This window comes from Rhea pennata, chromosome 6 (genome assembly GCF_028389875.1).
Source record: "Rhea pennata isolate bPtePen1 chromosome 6, bPtePen1.pri, whole genome shotgun sequence".
NCBI classification, from domain to species: Eukaryota; Metazoa; Chordata; class Aves; order Rheiformes; family Rheidae; genus Rhea; species Rhea pennata.
In genome coordinates, this window is record NC_084668.1 from 35,338,426 (window position 1) to 35,358,485 (window position 20,060).

The 20,060-nt window shown below is 34.2% G+C and overlaps 1 protein-coding gene across 1 annotated transcript in view; it reads right to left on the bottom strand.

Moving 5' to 3' along the window:
- The window catches only part of ADAM23 (ADAM metallopeptidase domain 23), a 73,407-nt gene that overhangs the window by 21,749 nt on the left and 31,598 nt on the right, over positions 1 to 20,060 (bottom strand). Inside the window, exons 11-21 of the mRNA XM_062578772.1 lie at positions 17,695 to 17,861; positions 14,682 to 14,766; positions 13,796 to 13,886; positions 12,211 to 12,259; positions 10,022 to 10,121; positions 6,854 to 6,925; positions 5,981 to 6,067; positions 5,354 to 5,434; positions 3,678 to 3,728; positions 3,108 to 3,171; positions 1,441 to 1,546 (exon numbers count right to left, since the gene is read on the bottom strand). Coding sequence (XP_062434756.1) covers positions 1,441 to 1,546; positions 3,108 to 3,171; positions 3,678 to 3,728; positions 5,354 to 5,434; positions 5,981 to 6,067; positions 6,854 to 6,925; positions 10,022 to 10,121; positions 12,211 to 12,259; positions 13,796 to 13,886; positions 14,682 to 14,766; positions 17,695 to 17,861 — 953 coding nt within the window. The remainder of the gene's footprint in view (positions 1 to 1,440; positions 1,547 to 3,107; positions 3,172 to 3,677; positions 3,729 to 5,353; positions 5,435 to 5,980; positions 6,068 to 6,853; positions 6,926 to 10,021; positions 10,122 to 12,210; positions 12,260 to 13,795; positions 13,887 to 14,681; positions 14,767 to 17,694; positions 17,862 to 20,060) is intronic.

A 20,060-nucleotide genomic window follows, 5' to 3' on the forward strand; every position in this document is an offset into this window, starting at 1 on the left:
CTTACAAAAAAAAAGACTGGTAATGCTGCTTCTGGTCATAAATAATGTATTACCGTAAGCTGGGTGATACATTTTCAGTGTACAACTTTGGAAATAAAATATTATTTGGTATACATAATAGTGGCAGCATCTGATGTTAACTGGCGAACATTAATGGCAAAGGCAGAAACAAGTAGCTGTTTAAATTGATGTGTCAGGACATAGTATTTACCTAATGTTGGCATAAACAAAATTGTATATGTGCTCTAAATACAATATAGTTAAAAAGAGCCAAACTGCACAAAATTTTGTCATACTAGACTATATTATGTTTCTCTCTCTAGTAGCTCGGACACTGCATGCTAATGTGGAGTCTGAATTTTTAATTACATTTTATTCCCCCTGCAGGACAATTGAACCATAATGATACTCATTATATGCAGTGTGTGCACCTGAATTTTGGTAAAGGGGCTATTTTATCTGCTGTTAATTTGTGTCTGCAATCTTTGGTAGCCGCCAGCAACTTAAAACTTACATTTTTGGCTCTAATTGTCCAAAGTCATAGAAACAGCTGGAAACAGTATTTGTTAAAACTGCATAGATTATAAGTGGCTCTGCAGCTAGACCATTTTTGTGCATCTTTTAACCAACAAAGAAAGCTTTTCTGCAAATGAAGTTTGCAATATATATACCAGCAGAGCAGTATTTTTATATGAATACAAAGAATATCCATTAAAACTTACTTCCTTATGATTCTATCTTAAAATTTAGTCATATAAAATCCAAACAAAATATAATGCCATTTTGACAAACATTAAATAGTTGAAGACGACACAACCCACTCAGAGACTGAGTTTTTTTCATGCACACTACAGAATTAAAAACAGTAAATAAATCAGGAGTAATTTAAGTCTATTTGTGAATGATCATTGACACATAAAGGAAATTAAATCAAAAATTCATCTAGTCATGATCATAGGCAATGAATCATCCATTTTCTCTATAGTGTACAAATGTGTCCTAAGGTCAGAGACAGTTCCTATCTGGCCTAAATAAAGGTTGGGAAAAATCTGAAGTAGCACAATCTGATATCAATTCCAGAACCATTCCTGCAGGCAAAACCAGTGTGTGCATTTGCAACCCAAATCATCCCTACCCGATCTGAGGTGTCTGTTTATTACGAACTTTGTGACTTTTTGCTGCCCTGTCCCCAGCTCCTCTGAAAGCATCAAACTGCCAGTATATCTGTTTGAAAACTCAGATGTTCTAAAGAACTGCATTGCTGAGTCACCCATGGATTTTTCAGAGCTACGGAACATTTCTTAATTATAAATCTTGTGAGTGAAAGAAGACTCAAAACAATGTAAAACAAACTGCTGAAATGTTAATAAAAAAGTAGGAACTATTAGACCATACTAATCTATCTTAAAAGGCAAATCAGCTCTACCAAACTGAACTTACTGCTTGCTACACTGAATCCATCGGTCTCCGTCCTTCCCACAGTTTCCTTTTTTTGTGCCTTCTGTATTAAGCTTCTCATAACAAAATTTGTCAGATCCTGAAGACTCTGTTGATGAGAAAAGGAATGTACTGTCCGCTGATGACAAGAGCTACAAAAACTCATGGATTTTTTTTTAAAGCAATTCTCTACATTTTTTAACATTAACAAAAATTTTAAATCTAACCACAAGTGTATTTATACAGATGGTATTTTCCAGCAACAACAGTGGGAACCTAAGCAGATTGAACTAGTGGCACCTATTGATGACTTTTAAAAATAATCCCTGATGTTCAGTATTTGCTTTAGACTTCTATAAAAGCAATCTCTATAGTGACTGTATTATAGTATCCATTTAAATACATCTCCAGTCTAATTTTGTTCACAGTTGTAACAATTGCCCATAGATTTAATCTAATGCCCTCCACTGCAATTATTCCTAATCTGTACTTCTGGAGATCAAAGATTTTTATATATGACATATATCTTTCTGACATTAACTTAGGGTTTTATTTATTTATTTTTAGGGAGTTCACAAAGAAAACAAGGTTGAACAGTCAGACTGTGATTTCTACTCCTAAAAATGAACACATGCAGACTTTCCAAACTGATGGATTTAAGCCATAATTATTTTACTAACAAGCCAATCTGATTTTTCAAAAGATAAATTAGAAAATAAATGAAGAAAAGCACCTAAATTATATAGAGGAAAATAAAATGCTAAAGGTAGGAGTGGCTTCAGTGAAATGATTGCAAAGAAGAAAATCCGAACATTTTAAAATATCATATTGTGTAAGATGCAAAGAAATTAGTTAACTGTAATATCCATTGTCTTTATTAACACGAGCGTGAGATGCCAGCACGTAGCTCAAATAAGCATCAAAAGACAAAGAAAATGCTTTCTCCATCCAATTTCACATTTAAGTAGCATAAAACAAACAATAAATGGTAAAATAACCCTCGCCCCCCACTCAGAGGAGGATCTTTCTGTCATAAATAGGCAGCATCAACAGTAGCTGTTGTATTTAGAAAAAGCACACAAGAAAACGTTAGGTGCAGGACATCCTATTAGGTCTGCTCTGCTGCACTATCTCAAAGTCATTACATAGAGCATTTATCCCTTCTCAGGTGCAAGCAAAATTCATAACAAGTGTTAATTCTATTTTACTACATACTTAAATTTGCTTAAATTTGTAATGTGTATATAAATTCATACTAATGTACTAAGCTAGACCTGAGATTAACATAAGGTTTTTTCCTAGATACAGAATGATTTAGAAAAGTGAGACAAGGCAGAACACCTTTAGCATGAACTACAGCTAGGATAAAGAAATAAACAAAACTCCTTCACCTTTCTGTTTTGAACTATATAAAAAAAATCCTGAAAATAAAATATTTTTTTCCAGTAACATTAACTCAAAGTCATCAATATTTTGGAATGTCTACAACTTGAAATTTCACTTGGCAATCAAGCCACAGTTTTTCACTGCTTTTACTGAGCAGAAAATTTCAACTGAAAAGAGCAAGAAAAAAAATAAAAACATTAAAAATACAACCACCTAAAAATACAAAACAAAGGAGAGAACGAATGGGAAATAAAATATATTTAAGGTAGTTAAATTCAACCTACTAGATCCCCAGATATATTTGCACTGATTATCTCTTGTTTTGCATTCCCCATTATAGCAACGGCCCTAAAAAAAAAAAAAAAAAAAAAAAAAAAAAACAGAACATGTTAACACGGAAAGCTAAACATTGTTTCTTTTCTTTCCCCTCCCCCAACATATGTCTCATTTTCATTCTTCACCCACATAGTGTAACATATAATAGCTTTCATGAACTGGGTAGTTGTCAAAACTAGAGGACACATATTGGTCCAGATTCTCAAAGTATTTTGGTGTCTAATACTTACTTAAATTTCAGCAGCTGCTTTATACTTCTCACTTACATAGCTGCAAAGAGCTTATTAACATGCAGTGCAATAAAAGATCTACCTGTAAAATGTAAACATACCAAACAGATTTTATTCAAACTAGAAATTTTTTACTATTCATAGAGTGCACAAAGCACAAACATCATCCATGTCTGAAAGACCAAACTCATGAAGAAGTATGGAGGACAGGCTTAAAAAAAACAAAAAAACACAGCTTTTAGTCAGTTTCTACTTGCTGATGTGCAGGGATTTTAAAACGTTACATACCTGATTAGAATCACAGGCATATCCGTCTTGTTTATGAAGATTTGGTGGACACTGAAAAAAAGTATATATATATATTTTTTATTAGGTATACAGTAATAATGCATGTAAGGATCACATAGGGAGTTTTCAGGTTTTAGAAAACAAATACAATGCACAAAGTAGATAACATAATGAAGTAAACAAGATAACTAAAAGCCTTGAAATGTATAACTACTGCAGGAATCTCTGCAGTATTTAATACAGATAAAAAAAATGAACATCCTTTCCTAAATGCAATCTTACATAAGAGCCATGAAAAACAAGGTTTTATTCTATCTTTATTGCATATTCTTAATGGAAATTAAGGAGGTGAGGCAAGATACAGGCAACACATATGTGCTAAGTAACAGAGTATTTGGTAACTAATGCTGGTACCACATATTTTTTCCTGTGCAGCACTACCACGGCATCCCTTTCAGTTCCATTGAGAGAGCATGCGAGAGGTTAGTTGCAGTCTACACTCCTTTGCTTCAAACTGCCAGGGTTGTGGCTTTTATGACCATGTTAACTGCTGCATTCCCATGGCATGGAAAGTTTTTCAGTATGAACAAGATACTAGCTCCAGAAGCCTCAGATCACTAAAGGTAAGAACAGACTGGTTCTCAAAGCTTTTCTTCGACAAAAAGGGACTGGTTAAGATTTTGAAAGGGTATGCTGCTGCAGTGTACCATATTAGCCAACACAGAGTGTAATTTCTCTAGCCCTTCTCCCTCACTTTAAGAAGCCTCCATCTGTAGAGTGACAGACTTACAACGAAATCTCACCAACATATTTGTAAGTGTAGATGTCTCAATGATATGTGAAAAAGAGATTATTGTTAATCTATTTTAATCTATAATTATAATGAATGTCTAGAGAAAGCACCACTGATCTACCCTGAATCATATTTTGTCAAAGCTAAGAACTTGATGTGGTAGCAGGATTAGGATGACTGTAGCAGTTATGAAGTCCTCAAACAATTTTGAAACTAAATGCTCAGTATTGAAAGGGAGCATATACAACCTAAAGAGTCAAGGTTTCTGCGAAAATGGAAGATGAACCAAACAATGACTATATAAAAGAACTCAAGTTAAAATAGCTTATTTGCTGCTCTTTGTTACCTATACTTTCAAGTATTAGCCAAATGTTTTTGCATGAGAAATACTTAAGATTCACAGCTCTAAAAATTATTATAAGTTTACATTCTCAAAAACATAACACTTCACTCCTAGGTATAATTGTCTACAATGTCTCCAGTTATATTTAAAACTATTTTAATTCATAAAATTAATGTTACTACATTTGAATCCATTCACATTTGCAGTATACTATTTGTATTTATGCTGTGGACCATGCAAAGAGTACATGAGGACATCTAACACAAATACTATAAGGATACATGTAAAGAACCAAGCAAGTTTTAAAAACCAATCAAAACAATGTAAGTCGTACTTTGAGTCCACTTAGATATTTTTTTCCAGCTTATGGCAGTTTATTTGTATGTTCAAAAAATTCCTTTAGGATGAAAAAAAGATCTCCACAGTTATTGTCAGGTTTATGAGGGTGTAGTTCGTTAGTCTGGATTTTTTTCTTCACTTGACATAAAATGAATGCTAACAAACTTCAATAGTACAAACAGAAAGCTTCTGTATACATACCTGGCCAGAATCTCCAGGGCAGAACTCTGCAATATCACATTCATTCACTGCATATCGACAGTCATAGCCTCGTGGGAAAAACTAGAAAATGAATAATATAGTTCAGGAGGATGACGATTACGCAAAAGCAAAATTCAAGGCTCCTGTTCGGAATGACTCCTCATGTTAATACTCTGTAAATACTGTTCACACATACATTTGTCTTTTTTGCTTGGCTAACAACAGAACAAAACAATCTCAATAGTTATTTCAAAGTATTTAGCATGATTTCAGTTTCAGTCTTTTAAAGGCTAAAACTGAAGCATAAAATATTTTGAAAATTTAAGGTATTTTTCTTCCATCTCCAATATTTAAAAAACCTCGTACACTTGGAAGCAGAACTACAGTATAACATTCTTCATCAATGGCACAAATATAGGAGCCATTTTCTACATGAATACACACCTAATCCAATTTATTATTCTCTTTATATTCCAGAATTTATATTGCACATTATCGTTTGGAATAACACAGTCTCAGTTTATATAAGCTATTCCTCTTCATTCTCTTCTTCTAACTGTAACAGTCTATACATGACTTCTACGGACAAGTGAAAAGAGACAAAAGATATATTCCAACAACACTCACAAGACATGATGTATTACAGCAAGGTCCATCACTGCAGTGAGCTCCATTAGAAAGGGAGCACTTCTTACAGCAGTCTGCATAGCATTCCTGAAGAAAATATTACGGGATCTATTAGTTCCTCCATTTTAAATAATTTGTCCTTCCCAATCTTTCCAAGAACTATCATGTATCAGCAGACAAAAGATTCCGTGCAGCACTGAGGACTAGAAATCATCAGCTGGAAGAATCCTTTGCACTGCTCAAATAATAAACTAAAAACAAATAATAAATAAACTAAAGGGAAAACAGTGATACATGCTACAGCAACAAGAGGATTCACACTTTCTGAAGCCTCATATAGCGCTGGAGTAGCCTGTGCCAGTGCACGCATCTTAGTTAAACTGCATTAAACATAGAAGAAAGATTATGAAAACTAATTATATATGGGATTATATTTAAACAGTCGAACAAGTATTCAAGCCTGAAGGGCAGATATCTACAGAAAAATTCTTGGAATATTTCTACCAAAAAAAAAAAAAAAAAAAGAAAAGAAAAGAAAAGAAAACAACAGGTTCTCTGTCTGAATACAGGCATGTATCTCCAAGCATATCTTAGGAAAGGAGTAACCATTTCTATGATGTGATTCAAAAAGTGCTGGGAACAGCTGCATCTTCTGATCAGTACAAAAGGAAGACTATTCTGAGGATACATTCTGTCTTCACACTCATGCTCACTGTACAAAAATATTTTAACGTGGTCCTGTGATCAAGCTGCTCCATAATAAAGGTAAAAAAGTTTATTTCCATAACCCTCCCCCCTCCCTTACCTACAATATAATTCATTATATTTTGTGAGAAAGACTTATGGAATAATACATAAGAACTCTTTACTTGCCATTCGAAAACCGCAATCACATTCTTCTCCTGCTTCTACATATCCATTTCCACACTCAGTAGTTTCAAACAGCTGAAAGCAAAAGAAGCCCACCACCAGAGTAAGAATTTAAACAGTTAAGAACTGACTTTTTTTTTTCCCACATATAGCCCATCTCTGCAATGCTACTGCGTCACCCTCCCACAGAGAATATATCCCTTGCTGCTGTGACAGAGCACAGTTTTAAAGTGCAACTAGTTCAAACTGTGCAAAGATAAATTATGTTCAGCTAAATCACATGATTTCCAACCCTCTTTGGGAAAATACTGATCTCAAAAAATGATGATAAACCCAGAATTAAGAAAATAATACACAAGGGGCATAACGTTTGAAATTGGTTTCAATTCTACGCCCCCCCCCCCATTTCTTTAACAACTCCTTTTAAGAAACCAGTTGGTAATATGATCTCTGGGATCTACATGGACACCTATACTTGCTCACGCAATCAGTTAGTGCTTATTCCAATGTAACATATTTGCACGTGAAAATAATGAACAGTAAGAAATACTACCGAAAGGAAGTTCTGTATGCCTTATCCTTAAGTTAAAAGAGAGTAACACAATCATATATAAAGAGTGCTACACAGTTACTTCTATGGCCAGATATATGCAACAGAGATAAATTCTACAGTTCAGGATGAAAGTTAAATGAGAAAAAATATATTCCCTGATTAATATTCAGGAAATCAGCTCTTCACAAGTTCTTTTTACTTCACAAGTGAGACTTCTTCTTCTGAGGGAGGCAAGAAAGAAAATCTCAGTGCTAATCCAAGCATATATTTAATAACATCAAAACTCTTGTCAGGCCTTAGCACTGGGCTAAAGATCTCATGCTCATACGTATTTTCTCAGGTTTTGCTGTTCTATGGGACAGTTCTTGCATTATGCACTGAGCCATCATAGTAGTCTTTAACAATTTTAATTATATTTTGTTACTCATTTGCCAATTACAACATTCAACTAGTTTCTTCTTATTTACATTTTTGTCATTCAAATTTTCATTTTTCACCTCTCCACCTGCTCTAATTACTCAGACATCTACTGTTAGTAACAATCTGATACCTTCTGTAACTGCTAAGCTGTATAAACTGAAGATTGTCAGAGAAAAGCTTAATTCATGCAAGGTCACTTTTAAAATCTTCTAACTCTCAACATTTCTCTGACATTTTTTAATAGAGAAAATCTGTCATATCTGCAGAATTAAACTTCTATTTTTCACATGCAGTGAGCTATTTCTTATGCCTCTTCAGATTCCACACTAGTCCCACATGATATAATTTTGTTTAAAAGAAAATTAAGCATGATTTTTCAGACTTCTCACAGAAATAATTTTGCAAAATCTTTGTCTGCTTTTGATAACAGTTCTGTATTAAAACCCTGGAAGAATAAAGTCCAGGTCAACTGAGTTATTAGTTACAGAAACTCAGTCAAAACTTGAATATGGTTGGAAGTTCAAGTAAAGACGAGATCAGATAAATACACAGCTCAGTGTGTGTGAAACATGCAAGTAAATACGATGCTATTTCTGTAAGGGCTTAATCACAGTACAGCTATTGAAAAATCATCAAGATATGAAATGTAACATTTAAAAAGATAATATATACAACTTATAAACTCAGATGGATTTCTTCTTAGGTACTTTTGAAAAAATGAGGAACAATAGTATAGCAATGTCAACATGATTCAAAAAACTATAACTTCATTTTTTCCTCTCTAAGCCATTGCTACTACTGTATTTCAGTGGAAACAGCAAGATCTCTTATTTTGGGCCTGAAATTCACTTCTCCATTAAGCAGACTCAATAGCATTAACAGATAGTAATCAGGAACCTTTAAACACTCATACTTACCAGAGTCTAATTAAAAGGTTATAATTAAATAGGATTAAGATGACTGTATAACACAACAATCTTTTGTTTATCTAATAGCTAAATACACTATTTTACATCTTACCTCCCAGTCTCTAAATAACAGAATTAAAAACATTTTTTTTTTTCACAAGGGATGATTAGTTCTGGAACTTCAAAGTTATGAAAAACTAACACAAATAACAGGCATATAGAGTTAATTCAAGCATTATCCTGGGAACACTTTTGCTGAAGTAAACCAGATTTTTACTCTGTACAAAGTCAGCTTGGCAACTTGTTCACTTTATCTTGCTAGATAACCACTACTCTATTTTAATGACAGAAAAATCAAACTGTTTTTCTTTCTTGCTACTTATTCTTTTATGCAGTTATGTACAAAAGCTGAGATTGCTAACAAGCTACCCTGGGAAAAGATTAAAAAGCACAGTAACAAGCAAAATTTTTTAGCCAATTTGTAAGATGGTCATCTCCCAGTGGATACAGCCCAATAAACAGAACAGCTTAACAGTCTCATGGCATTAAATTCTACAAGGACATCAAGTTTGGTATCATGATTAGACAGAATGTTAACACTTTAGATTGATCTTACATTGCAGAAAGAAACATATGAAACATATTTTTTAGTAATCAGCTTTAAAAGGATGCCATGCTACTATTGCCTTAGTTAGAAAAAGCTGTGAGTTATAACCTTAGAAGTTTTAAAAGAAAAGAATGTAATGGATAGTAGAAGGAAACAGTTACAAATTACAAAGCTTATTAGCTGCAGACTTGAAATGAAACGAAGCTGGATAATAACCACAAGCTGCTAAAGTTTATATGAAGCAAGTTATTGATTTCCAGTGGTAATGGGCACTCTTCTCAATACCCTCATGCACAAAGTCCAAGAATTGAGTGGCCATGGAGCATTCGCTATGACCTCACCTCTGGATTTATTTTGCGCTACTTCCAGCTTAATAAGTAGTGTATTCATGTTGAATGGGGCTGTGTCTTGCGGTGTGAATCAAACTGTAAGACTGGTCATTATCTGAGACTAAAATATTGATGGAAAGCAAGTCACATGACTCCTCTTAAAATTATTTTAAAATGTTATTACCTTGCCTGGGAAAGAATATTCAGCTAATTACAAATAACCTCAAGAAAATCTATAATTCCCACACAGAGATTTGAATAAATCAGACAGTGATTTATTAATAATCGTTAGTGAAACAATTTCATTTTCATTATAATAGAAGTAGAGGACATCATTGCTACCACATTTATTACCTTTGTTGGCCTGTTGAAAAGACAAGCACCTCCCCCACGAAGCAAAAATTCTTTGTATTCTGCAATGCTGCACTTGGAGAACTTTCTGGAATGGTAAACTCTAAAAAGGCAAAGAATCAACTGAGTAAATGCCTTGAAACACCAACAGTTACTAGAAGGGAGGGGGAAAGGGCCACTATACTTTAATACTGTAAATCCCAGTTTCTTACAACCACTACGCAGAACAGTATGTCAGTTCAGTCTTACACCTCAAGAATAAAATCAGAACAAAAAAGTTTTAAAGATTCTGTATTTTTTGTTATATGGATCTATGATATAATGAAATTGTAGTCTTCTAATCTTCCTAATATATGTGAAACTACATTATCATAGCAGTTGCTATGCACCTTCTTGATTATATAATCTAGTATTCTATTGGGTTTACTTTTGCTGCAGTTTCAGTTTAAATGATGGATTACATTCCAGATCCCTGATTGCATATGAGAGTTTCAAAATTGTTCAAGTCATCTGTTAATAGGGTTAACTTTTAAATTAAAAGTATTTGTAATCAAAAGAACAGCTGTACAATGTCAGACTACAAATACACTTTGCTCATATCCCATTTCTGACTTTCACCCAGGAAATACAGCAAGGAGAACATAGCACTACATTACTACCAGCAGAATATTCTTTCCACTCCCAATAATTTTCAGGTCAAGGACTTTCTCAGAAAGCCTTATTCTGCCTTACTTAATCTTCATTGTATTTTTCTTCCAAGAATTTGTCCAGTATCTTTAAATACCTACAAGATACCATAGCAAGGAGTTTCACAGCTTAATTACAGATTGGTAGAAGAACAATTTCATTGTATGTGTTCTACCATCTATTTGCTAGTTCCATTTCACGTTTCCCTAGTTCTTACACTGCAAGAGTCAGTGTTCATTTCCTGTGCTATTCATGAAGTTACAGGCTTCTCTCATATTCCCCCTTATCCATCTCTTTCCCAGTGTGATGAAACCTTGTTTTATTAGTCATTTGTCACATTGAAAATATCCAATGCCTTTAAAGAACCTTTTTTATTTTTTATGCAGGTCTTCTGATTTTATTAGGCTTGTTTTGAGATTTGGGAATCAGAACTGCTTGTGCTATTAAAGATGGGGGCAAACACTGCCGTAATAACGTTCTCCATTTTATTCTCTATTCCCTTCCATAACATTTGATTTGACTGCTAGTGAGCTGACATTTTTTTCCCATAGAATTATTCTCTCAAAACTACAAAATCCACTTTTGAGTATTAAAAACAAAAAACGAAGTATTGCATTCATGAGGTTGATGGCAATTATAAGTCTATGGGAAAGGATCGATTAAGCCACACAATAATTCTACTGAAGTGACCAATTTCCAAGTACCTCATATGAAGAAAGCAAGTTCCTTCTGTCTTATTTACAATTAATTCTCTCCAGGACTTTTGCACAAATGAGCAAGCTTTCACAGTGACCATGAGTTCCCACAGGAAAAGACTCAATTAAAGACTCAAAAACCTATGTTTCAGAAGCTATCCTTTTCCGACCAGTCACTTCTAGTGCAGAAAAGATTCTTTGGCAGCATATGTGGGTAGTGGGCAAGAAAACCACATCTGCGCCCATAGAAATATGCTTCACCCTCAGAATTCACTGACCATTTAGCCAAAGATTGAGCACTTGCTGAAATCATGAGAATTCAGCTTTCTATTTCTATTCACTGGAGCAGAAGGAGAGAGATCTGGTGTCAATCCCCACTCAAAATTTGAACTTTGAGGTCATTGGAAAAAAATTTAATTGAAATTTGTGAGGGAAATGGAAATATCACTTACCAAAACTATATCACTTACTATAATGCTTTGCAATTGCATATAGAAAGTGTAATTAGATTTATCTTATGAAAACACACTTTCTTTGCTTTTGAATCATTGTAAACATTCATGGCATTAGTGATAACACTACATTGCACATCCAGATTGTAAGCACTGTGTGAGTATCCTCCTAAAACAGGAATAGCAGAGGGAGTGAACCGCTGAAATCAACAATCTATACATTTGGGTTGTTCAAGTCACTTTAGTTTTTCATTTATTAGTACTAAAAGACATGGATAAAATCCAATACATAAATACTTGTAAATGTAAAGTATGAACTCATTACAGAGCCCTCAAATTACTGATAGCTATGACATACCCCGTTTCCTCCATGATACAGCCACCCCAGGATTCAGTGCAGTCACACTCTTCTCAGACAAGACCAAAATACAACAGAAAAGGGAAAGCAGTTATAAATATGCTTACAATAACTATAAAGTAGTTGCTATAAAAATGGACCTCAATTAATTATACACAGTCTATATGGTTGCTTGTCTGTACAGAATCTAGCCCTAAAAATGAACAGAGCCCATTTGAAAGGACGCTAATATGCTTGCAATAAACATGATCCTTGCATGTTTTGACTCAAGTTTCAGGCAGTATAGAAGGCTAAAGATAGATTTAAAATGTTCATATTTCCTCTGTGACACACCTTCCTCCCTAAAATGGGCAGAGAACACCCTGAAGGAGAGTTATTACTGAACAGGCCACATTTTTCCTGTGGCATTAGATTCTTAATATGTAAATCAGCCAATCAAACAGGCATAAAAAAAACAGTTGAGTGAAGCAGATTTACAGCTTGCTTACAGCTATAGCATGCAAATCAACAGTGATCAAATTCATAAAATAAAAACAAATGAGCATATCTTATGGTCAGTAAAACAAGAGCTATAAACTCTTCATAAAAATCATTTACTAAGACAAGGAATATCTTAAAGATTCTGTATTCTGGTTAGTACAGCAAACCCATACCGTTTCACAATTCAAATTCAGATAAATAATTCAAAAATTCTTTATATGATTATTTCCCTATCTAGGTCATTCAATAATCTTTCTCTATAAAAGGCATCCAAATAAGGAAACTAATGTAGCATTTTAACAACTCCCACTTACAGTTAAAAAAATCTGATTTCTAAATTATACGAACTCTGTTTTACCCATAATCAGAAATCAGTGATACAGAAAATATGTCAGCAATTTCCAAGTTTATACAGACCAGAAGTGATGCTTTATAAAACAATATTCTCTCAGCTTTTCCACACTGTTTTCTGATTAACAATCTTTTAAGCGAGTCCAGTAAAGTCAGTATAATTATTCACATTTTTATGGAAGAAGCAAAAGGACAAAGTGGCAAATTTGCTTACAAGATGTGAATGGAAAAAAAAAACACTGGTTTTGTTTAGCCCCAAAACAGGCTTCTGAAGGAGTTTTGTACCTACACTCTGCGTTAAGGCTATGTCAGCCTGGTTTCCTGAAGCAGCAAGATAGAAGTTGAGTTAATATTACCCTGTCGCTTACAGCTTCCGTCTGTTTCTCCAATTATAAATTTGGAGTTTTTTTAATCTAAAAAAATAAATCAATGATAGTTCTACATTATAGACTCTGTTACGGTAGATAATGAATTCTGAGTTAAATTAATGATTCTGCATTATACCTTTGAATATGTCATTTATAAATTTAATCCTCCTGACTCAGAACATCAGAGGGCATCGCAAAACGAGTGCTAAACTGATGGCTCTTACTTTGATTAAACTCAAATTCTAGTACTTTTTTAAAATACCCAAGAGTAGCATTTCTTGTTCTACATTTGCAGCAAGTTTGATGTCTATTTCAAATATTACAGAGGAACAGTTTCTGTATTTAGCCAAAAATGAGGACAAAAGACTCCATGTCCATGTACATACTCGGTTTCCTGGCTGCTGGCTCCCACTGTATTCCAAGGTTCTGAGCAAGACTTTGTGCTAATTCCTGTGCCATGGCCAGAGGGAGGCCGTACTGCATTTCAAGAGGAGAAAAATTAAAAAAAAAAAAAAAAGAGAGAAGGGGCAGGGGGAAGAGAGAGAGAAAGTTATCATTATCAATACTACACCAGCTCATTTTGGTTTACAATGTATCCACTACTTCAAAGTAATTTTGTCCAGTCAATCACAATTCCATATGCATATAAAGAAAATAACCACAATGAAATACTTAATGGAAGAAATCTTTCCCTCTTATTCTGAGTGAATCCCTCTCTACTGGTTGATTGCACAGAAGAGTGTTTGATATGTATGTAAGATATTTTTCATACTGTATGATTAACCCACATCATAAAAACAGATTTTTATTATAGATTTAAAACCGAGTAAAAAAAAAATTAAACGTAAACAAAGGGATCAAATTTTTCTAGCTTTAATGTCAAAAAAAAAAAAAAGTGAGAACTACACATCATCAACACCTCAGAAGATCAATCTTCTTACAGTGGGAAGACTCAATGGGAATTTCAATGCTGCATTTCAAATACTCAAGTTTGAGAATTTTGGTCTAAATTTCTGTCAGGCATAATGAACTCAAATTTAAGATCCTAATGAGAACATAATACAGGCAGAAGGAATGCTTTTTAAAAAGCGAAGTATGGTGGGAGATAGTTTAAAGATGGTAAATGAAGTTTGGCTGTGACAACGTTAACTTTTCAATACGTTACTGATGCTTTTAAGTTATCTTTAAAGCCCTGAGCACTGAAATACATAAACACTGAGGTCATAACATACAGTTCCTGCTTTATTTCATTTTAGTAGTGAAAAGAATTACCTCATTCACTCCTACTCCTCTGGTCACAGAGCAAACCCCTCCAAAGTAACTTAAGCTGCTCCTTTTGTAATGAAATGTCACATTCCTAACGAACAAATGAAAATAAAGCAAAGATAGCAAATTGACACAGGACATCAAGAGCTTCCTGACAGACCAAATTTGCACACATGCTACAGCAAATAACCTGCACATTAACCCCCACCTAGCACCAAAAGTTATTCTAAATTTACAAACAGAATACAGACACCAAAGGAGTTAATTAGACACAAACTTCAACAAAAATACTATTGTTGTTATAAAGTCAATATCAATCTCAATCTACAAATAAACCAAGCAGAAAAAACAAGCGTCCCAGATTCTTAAGCAAACAAAATTATAACACTTCTACTACAAAGATAACAGTGAACATGTTCCAATCTATAATCTGTCAAGAAATAATTCTGTGCTGAAACACATCTGATCAGTGCTGAGCATTTCTGAAATTGTGTTCTTAAACCAAAACGATTCTTTTTTTTTGTTCCAGCTCCAAATTAAAATAGATAAGTATACCTAAGGGGAAAGTAATTTAATACTGTTTTTTTTTAACTCTGCCTCCTCTTCGTTTTCCATTAATTGTTGTGCTTTTGTTTTTGAACAATTGATATATCATGCAACAATTACCTTTAAATACATTTTAAAATCAGCTAAGCTCCAAATAATTGTTGTGTGAGTTAATACAATTTGCAAGATATAAATCATCTTATAAAATGTCTTTAAACAATTCTGAATGATAAATACTTTAATTTCACAATCCTAACAACAGACCTACGCAGCCTTGGGCTTACATATCAAATGACCGTGGCAGCCTTTGAAAATGAAATCCTCTGGTAGTAGCAGAATCAATGCCCCCCCCCCTTTTTTTTTCCTGGAAGGATAATCCAGACGGGTATATTTTTCAGTTTTCAGAAGCAGTCTGACAGTCATCAGAACTTTTGAATTGCCTTTTGAAAGCCTTTTTATACTAAATGCTTAAAACTATTTTGAAACTTAATGCTTCAAAATAAACAGAATCACAGAATGGTTGAGGTTGGAAGAGACCTCTGGAGATCACCTAGTTCACCTCCCCTGCTAAAAGCAGGGTCAGTTAGAACATGTCCTGTCGGGTTTTGAATATCTCCAAGGATGGAAACGTCACAACCTCTCCGGGCAACCTGTTTCATTGTTTGACCACCCTCAAAGTAAAAAGTTTTTTGTTTTTTTTTTTCATGTTTAAACAAATTTATTTTATTTGAGTTTCTGCCCATTGACTCTTGTCCTGTCTCTGGATACTATGGAAAAGAATTTGACTCCACCCTCTCTACTCTCCTTCCCATCACATTTATGCACACTAATAAAATCCTCCTTGAATCTCGTCTTCTCAAGGCTAAATTAGGCTGAGCTCTCTCATTCTCTCCTCAAATGAGAGCTGCTCCAGTCCTTTAACCATCTCTGTGGCACTTTGCTGGACTTGGCCCAGCATGTTCATATCCCTGTTGAACTGGGGAGCCCAGCACTCCAGTTGTGTCTCACCAGTGCTGAGTAGAAAGGAAGGATCACCTCCCTCAACCTGCTGGTGACACTCCTCCTAATTCAGCCCGGAATACCTTTTAATAAAACTGGCTGCTCATAAAAATCTTATTTCTACTTTTTATTGTGAAGAATACTAGTGTTCAAGAACATTGTGGAAGAGACCTGGGTTTGATTAATTTTCTTGTAATTTTTGAGCATGATAAACAGCAAAAGCAGTAAAACTGACCATCTACCTGCCTGTAGCCATAAGCTGGGATCTTATTAGATGTATCAAGTTACCTCTAATAAGTTTAGGTTCAGCACTGGACTGTTTATCCTTTCCAGATTTGTTTTTATTCTGGACACCTTCATCTTTCATTCCAGACAGCTGGTAATAGCTATGATTTCACCTTACGTGGAATCTCATCCTGCAGTCCCCCTGATTTTTATTTAATATATTCTTTCTTTCAGAGATTGTTCTATAGTAACACTTAACAATTTGAGAATTCAGTTACACAAAAGTGAATAAATTTGGGCAAGATTCCTGTAGCACTCTTCAATCACTTCTCTTTTGTTTTTTTAAAAAAAGAGAAATATACTTTATGTTTACAAAAGAAACTTACTTCATAACCATGTAACGCTTAGAGATCCAGAACATCAGTTCAGCAACATGTATAAAAGGAAATAAACTGCACCTCACCAGCACCTTGTGTATCTTACAAAAAATGCAATTAGCATTGTATTGTAATGTTGTTATGGCAGAGGCTGGAGAAGATTTTTATCCCCTAACTTTACAAAGTCTCCTTTGCAGAAGACTAATGGTTGGAGAACCAATGGAAAAGATTTTTCATTCTATCCTCCATACTAAGGCAAGCTGCTAGGAGAAGGCTTAAGATCTTTATGCTGCACAGAGGAATGCAGTTTTCCTCTTGCATCCTTACAATGCTGTGCAGTAAAAAATACTCTTGCTCAGGCTTGATGTGATGCCCAGTGATGCAAGCAGAATTTCCCTCAAAATACATAGCAGCTCAGAAAAAAATTAATTACTGCTCTAAGGAAGGAGAGCTTCCATTACCAAATGTCACACTAGCTGCAAAACTGGAATGTTCTTGTGGGGATATATAATAGTGTCAGCTCTGCCCTCTCCTGCTTTTTACTGGGAAAGCAGTACATTAGAGAGTTTGTTAACAAAAGTAACCAACCTTAGGAGCTTGTCAGAAGACATTTTAAATGTGAACATTGTCTCCCAGTTGAAAAGACATTAAAATTTCATTATACGTACATCAGTGTGACTATGGGATATACTGCACACATTTGAAACAGATTAACACATTTTAAAAATACACTAAAGTTGCTAAAGAAGGCAGATGTTGATTGATGTAGTGATTACCAAGTAAAAAAGTAAACATGAAGAGACAGGTAGACAAAAGCAGTAGACACAGAAGTATCTATAACTACAATGATCTAAATCATTGTTAATACATACGAGAGCAGGTGGACAGCATCAGCATGCTGTTTGATATAGTGTTGTCGATATTTGGAGAAATCGTGAAGCATCTGCAGAGGGTCAGGGTGAATATTAATACGATCTCTGTCTGTCCAGGTTTCCACAGCAACGAGAACCACTCTGGTGTTCAGCTGTTCCTTGTATATCTGAGGGCAGAGACAGGACAGGCACAGGAGTAGAACACTGGGTCAAACATACACAGTTAGCCAGTAAGAGTAAAGCGGAAGGACAAGAGGGATAAAGCAGGAGGGAAACATGGGAAAACAGTTAGCTAGTATGCTTTGGATTTCCCAAAAGTTACTATTCTGACATCCTGAATTTTATGTTTTAGAGGGCAAAATAATTTGCTACTCTTTTTTTGAGCTATCCCTTTGAGTCTCATGTCAAATAATTTCACCACTGAATTTTGCACAAAACTCAAACAAAAATCAGCAAAGTAGAAAGTAAACACTGATCTCAAGAGACAAGGAAAACTCAAAGGCAATTCTAAGTCAAGATTAAATACTTTCTCAGTTTTCCCCAATATACCCAAAACTTAAGTCATGTACAGCTTGATTTTCATTTACAGTATGATTGCTTCATGCTGCTAAAGTAATATGAGAAGGAAATTAAGAGTAATAACATTTATATAAATTTTAATGTCACTGGAACAGTAGATGAGTAAATGACAATTAGGCCCCCAAAATTACAAAACAGCTGTAAAATATCCATTTTAATTTTGTTCATGATATTTGCTTCTGAGATAAAAGAGCAGCTCTCTGTAGGTTCAGGCCATAAAATGCTGAATTTTATTAATTAAGGCATTCAGAAATTCTGAAGTTCTACTAAAGACATTCTTTATCTATAATAGATGTTCTGCATTATATAGGGCACAAAGAACACTTACGGATCAAATATATTTAGTTATGATCTAAAAATATTGGATGATTAATCCACTGGCTGCTTAATCCATAAAATATACAAACATCAATTTACTAGATCATCTCCACAACTCACCATATTAAATATACAATTTTATCTCTTTTCCAAATTATATTTATGATATACCAACATGAATTGCAAATACAATCTTGCTGTTACAATAGCTATATTTACTGAATAAATTAGCACTCGCTGGCATGCTTTTTTTGTATCAAAGGCAGCACTATCCTTACAAAATGTTGATGGTATAATATTCAGCTTAGAAAGAAAACAATCAACGTAGGAACAAGAGAAGGAAACCAAGCAAGCTCAATTTTGTCTGAGAACTTTTAAGAAGAAAGAATATTAGTATCTCTTACTCTGGAGGAAGGCTGAGGACATACACAAGAAAATGGTTAACTCCATGAGAAAAATCAGTAAAATTAAAACCCAGAAATTGTACATGGCTGGATCAACAAAGCCTTTACTTGTGTTTATTGAGAATAAAATTGAAGTGAACAGAAAGGGAAGGATGAAATAGGGATTAGAGAAACTGGCAGTCCCTGAAGACCTATCATTTTTCCGATAATATTTCAGTAAGAAATACACTCCACTCCCTATGAACACAAGGGAATAACAAGGCAGAATTTCCTGCTATTTTTAATGTTGTATTTAAAGAGAGAAGTGAAACTGTTCACACACACATGGATGCATACACACACACATAGAGCAAGACAAGATAGAAAAACAGTATAGTCAAAGCATAGTTAAAGAAAGGAAAGATAGATTAAATAATTGTCAATGAAATGCAGAGGAAATACCAAGAAACAATGATATGAACAGCAAAAAATGAAGATGCCACCATTTAATTGGAAATATATCATATAAAGTGCGCAAATATTAATTATTCCTATTATTTATATCTTTATCTGCTCTAGTATCTCTTATTCAAATGACAGCCATTTTCAGATTGTTACTGGAAAATATTTCAAAATATTTCCAGTATTTCATGTACAATAAATATATTTACCTAAATTTTCAATGTGCATTGTATTTTATATGCAAGATATTAAGTACAAATACTGTACTGCTTCCTTCATACTAAGCAAAGCATGGACATTATTTTGCATTGGATCGTATCACACAGCTCTATTGGTATCAACAATGTTGCAGGGAAAGTGGATTCCAAATCACAGTTTTGACAGGCGTTGTATTCATGACTGTTAGAGAATCTGTCTTTCTTTCACTACAAATGCAGCTCCAAATGCGTGGTTGCTGCCCCCAAAATACGACAAAGTCAATTTTTACCACAAATCTTACCTTTAGTTTATATGCTTTATGTAAAATTACTCTGATTTTAGTCATAAGTATGGTATCTGCCAGTGCCACCCATTTATAATGGACTGTATTTGCTTCTGAGATAAAACAACAGCTCTTTAAGTTCA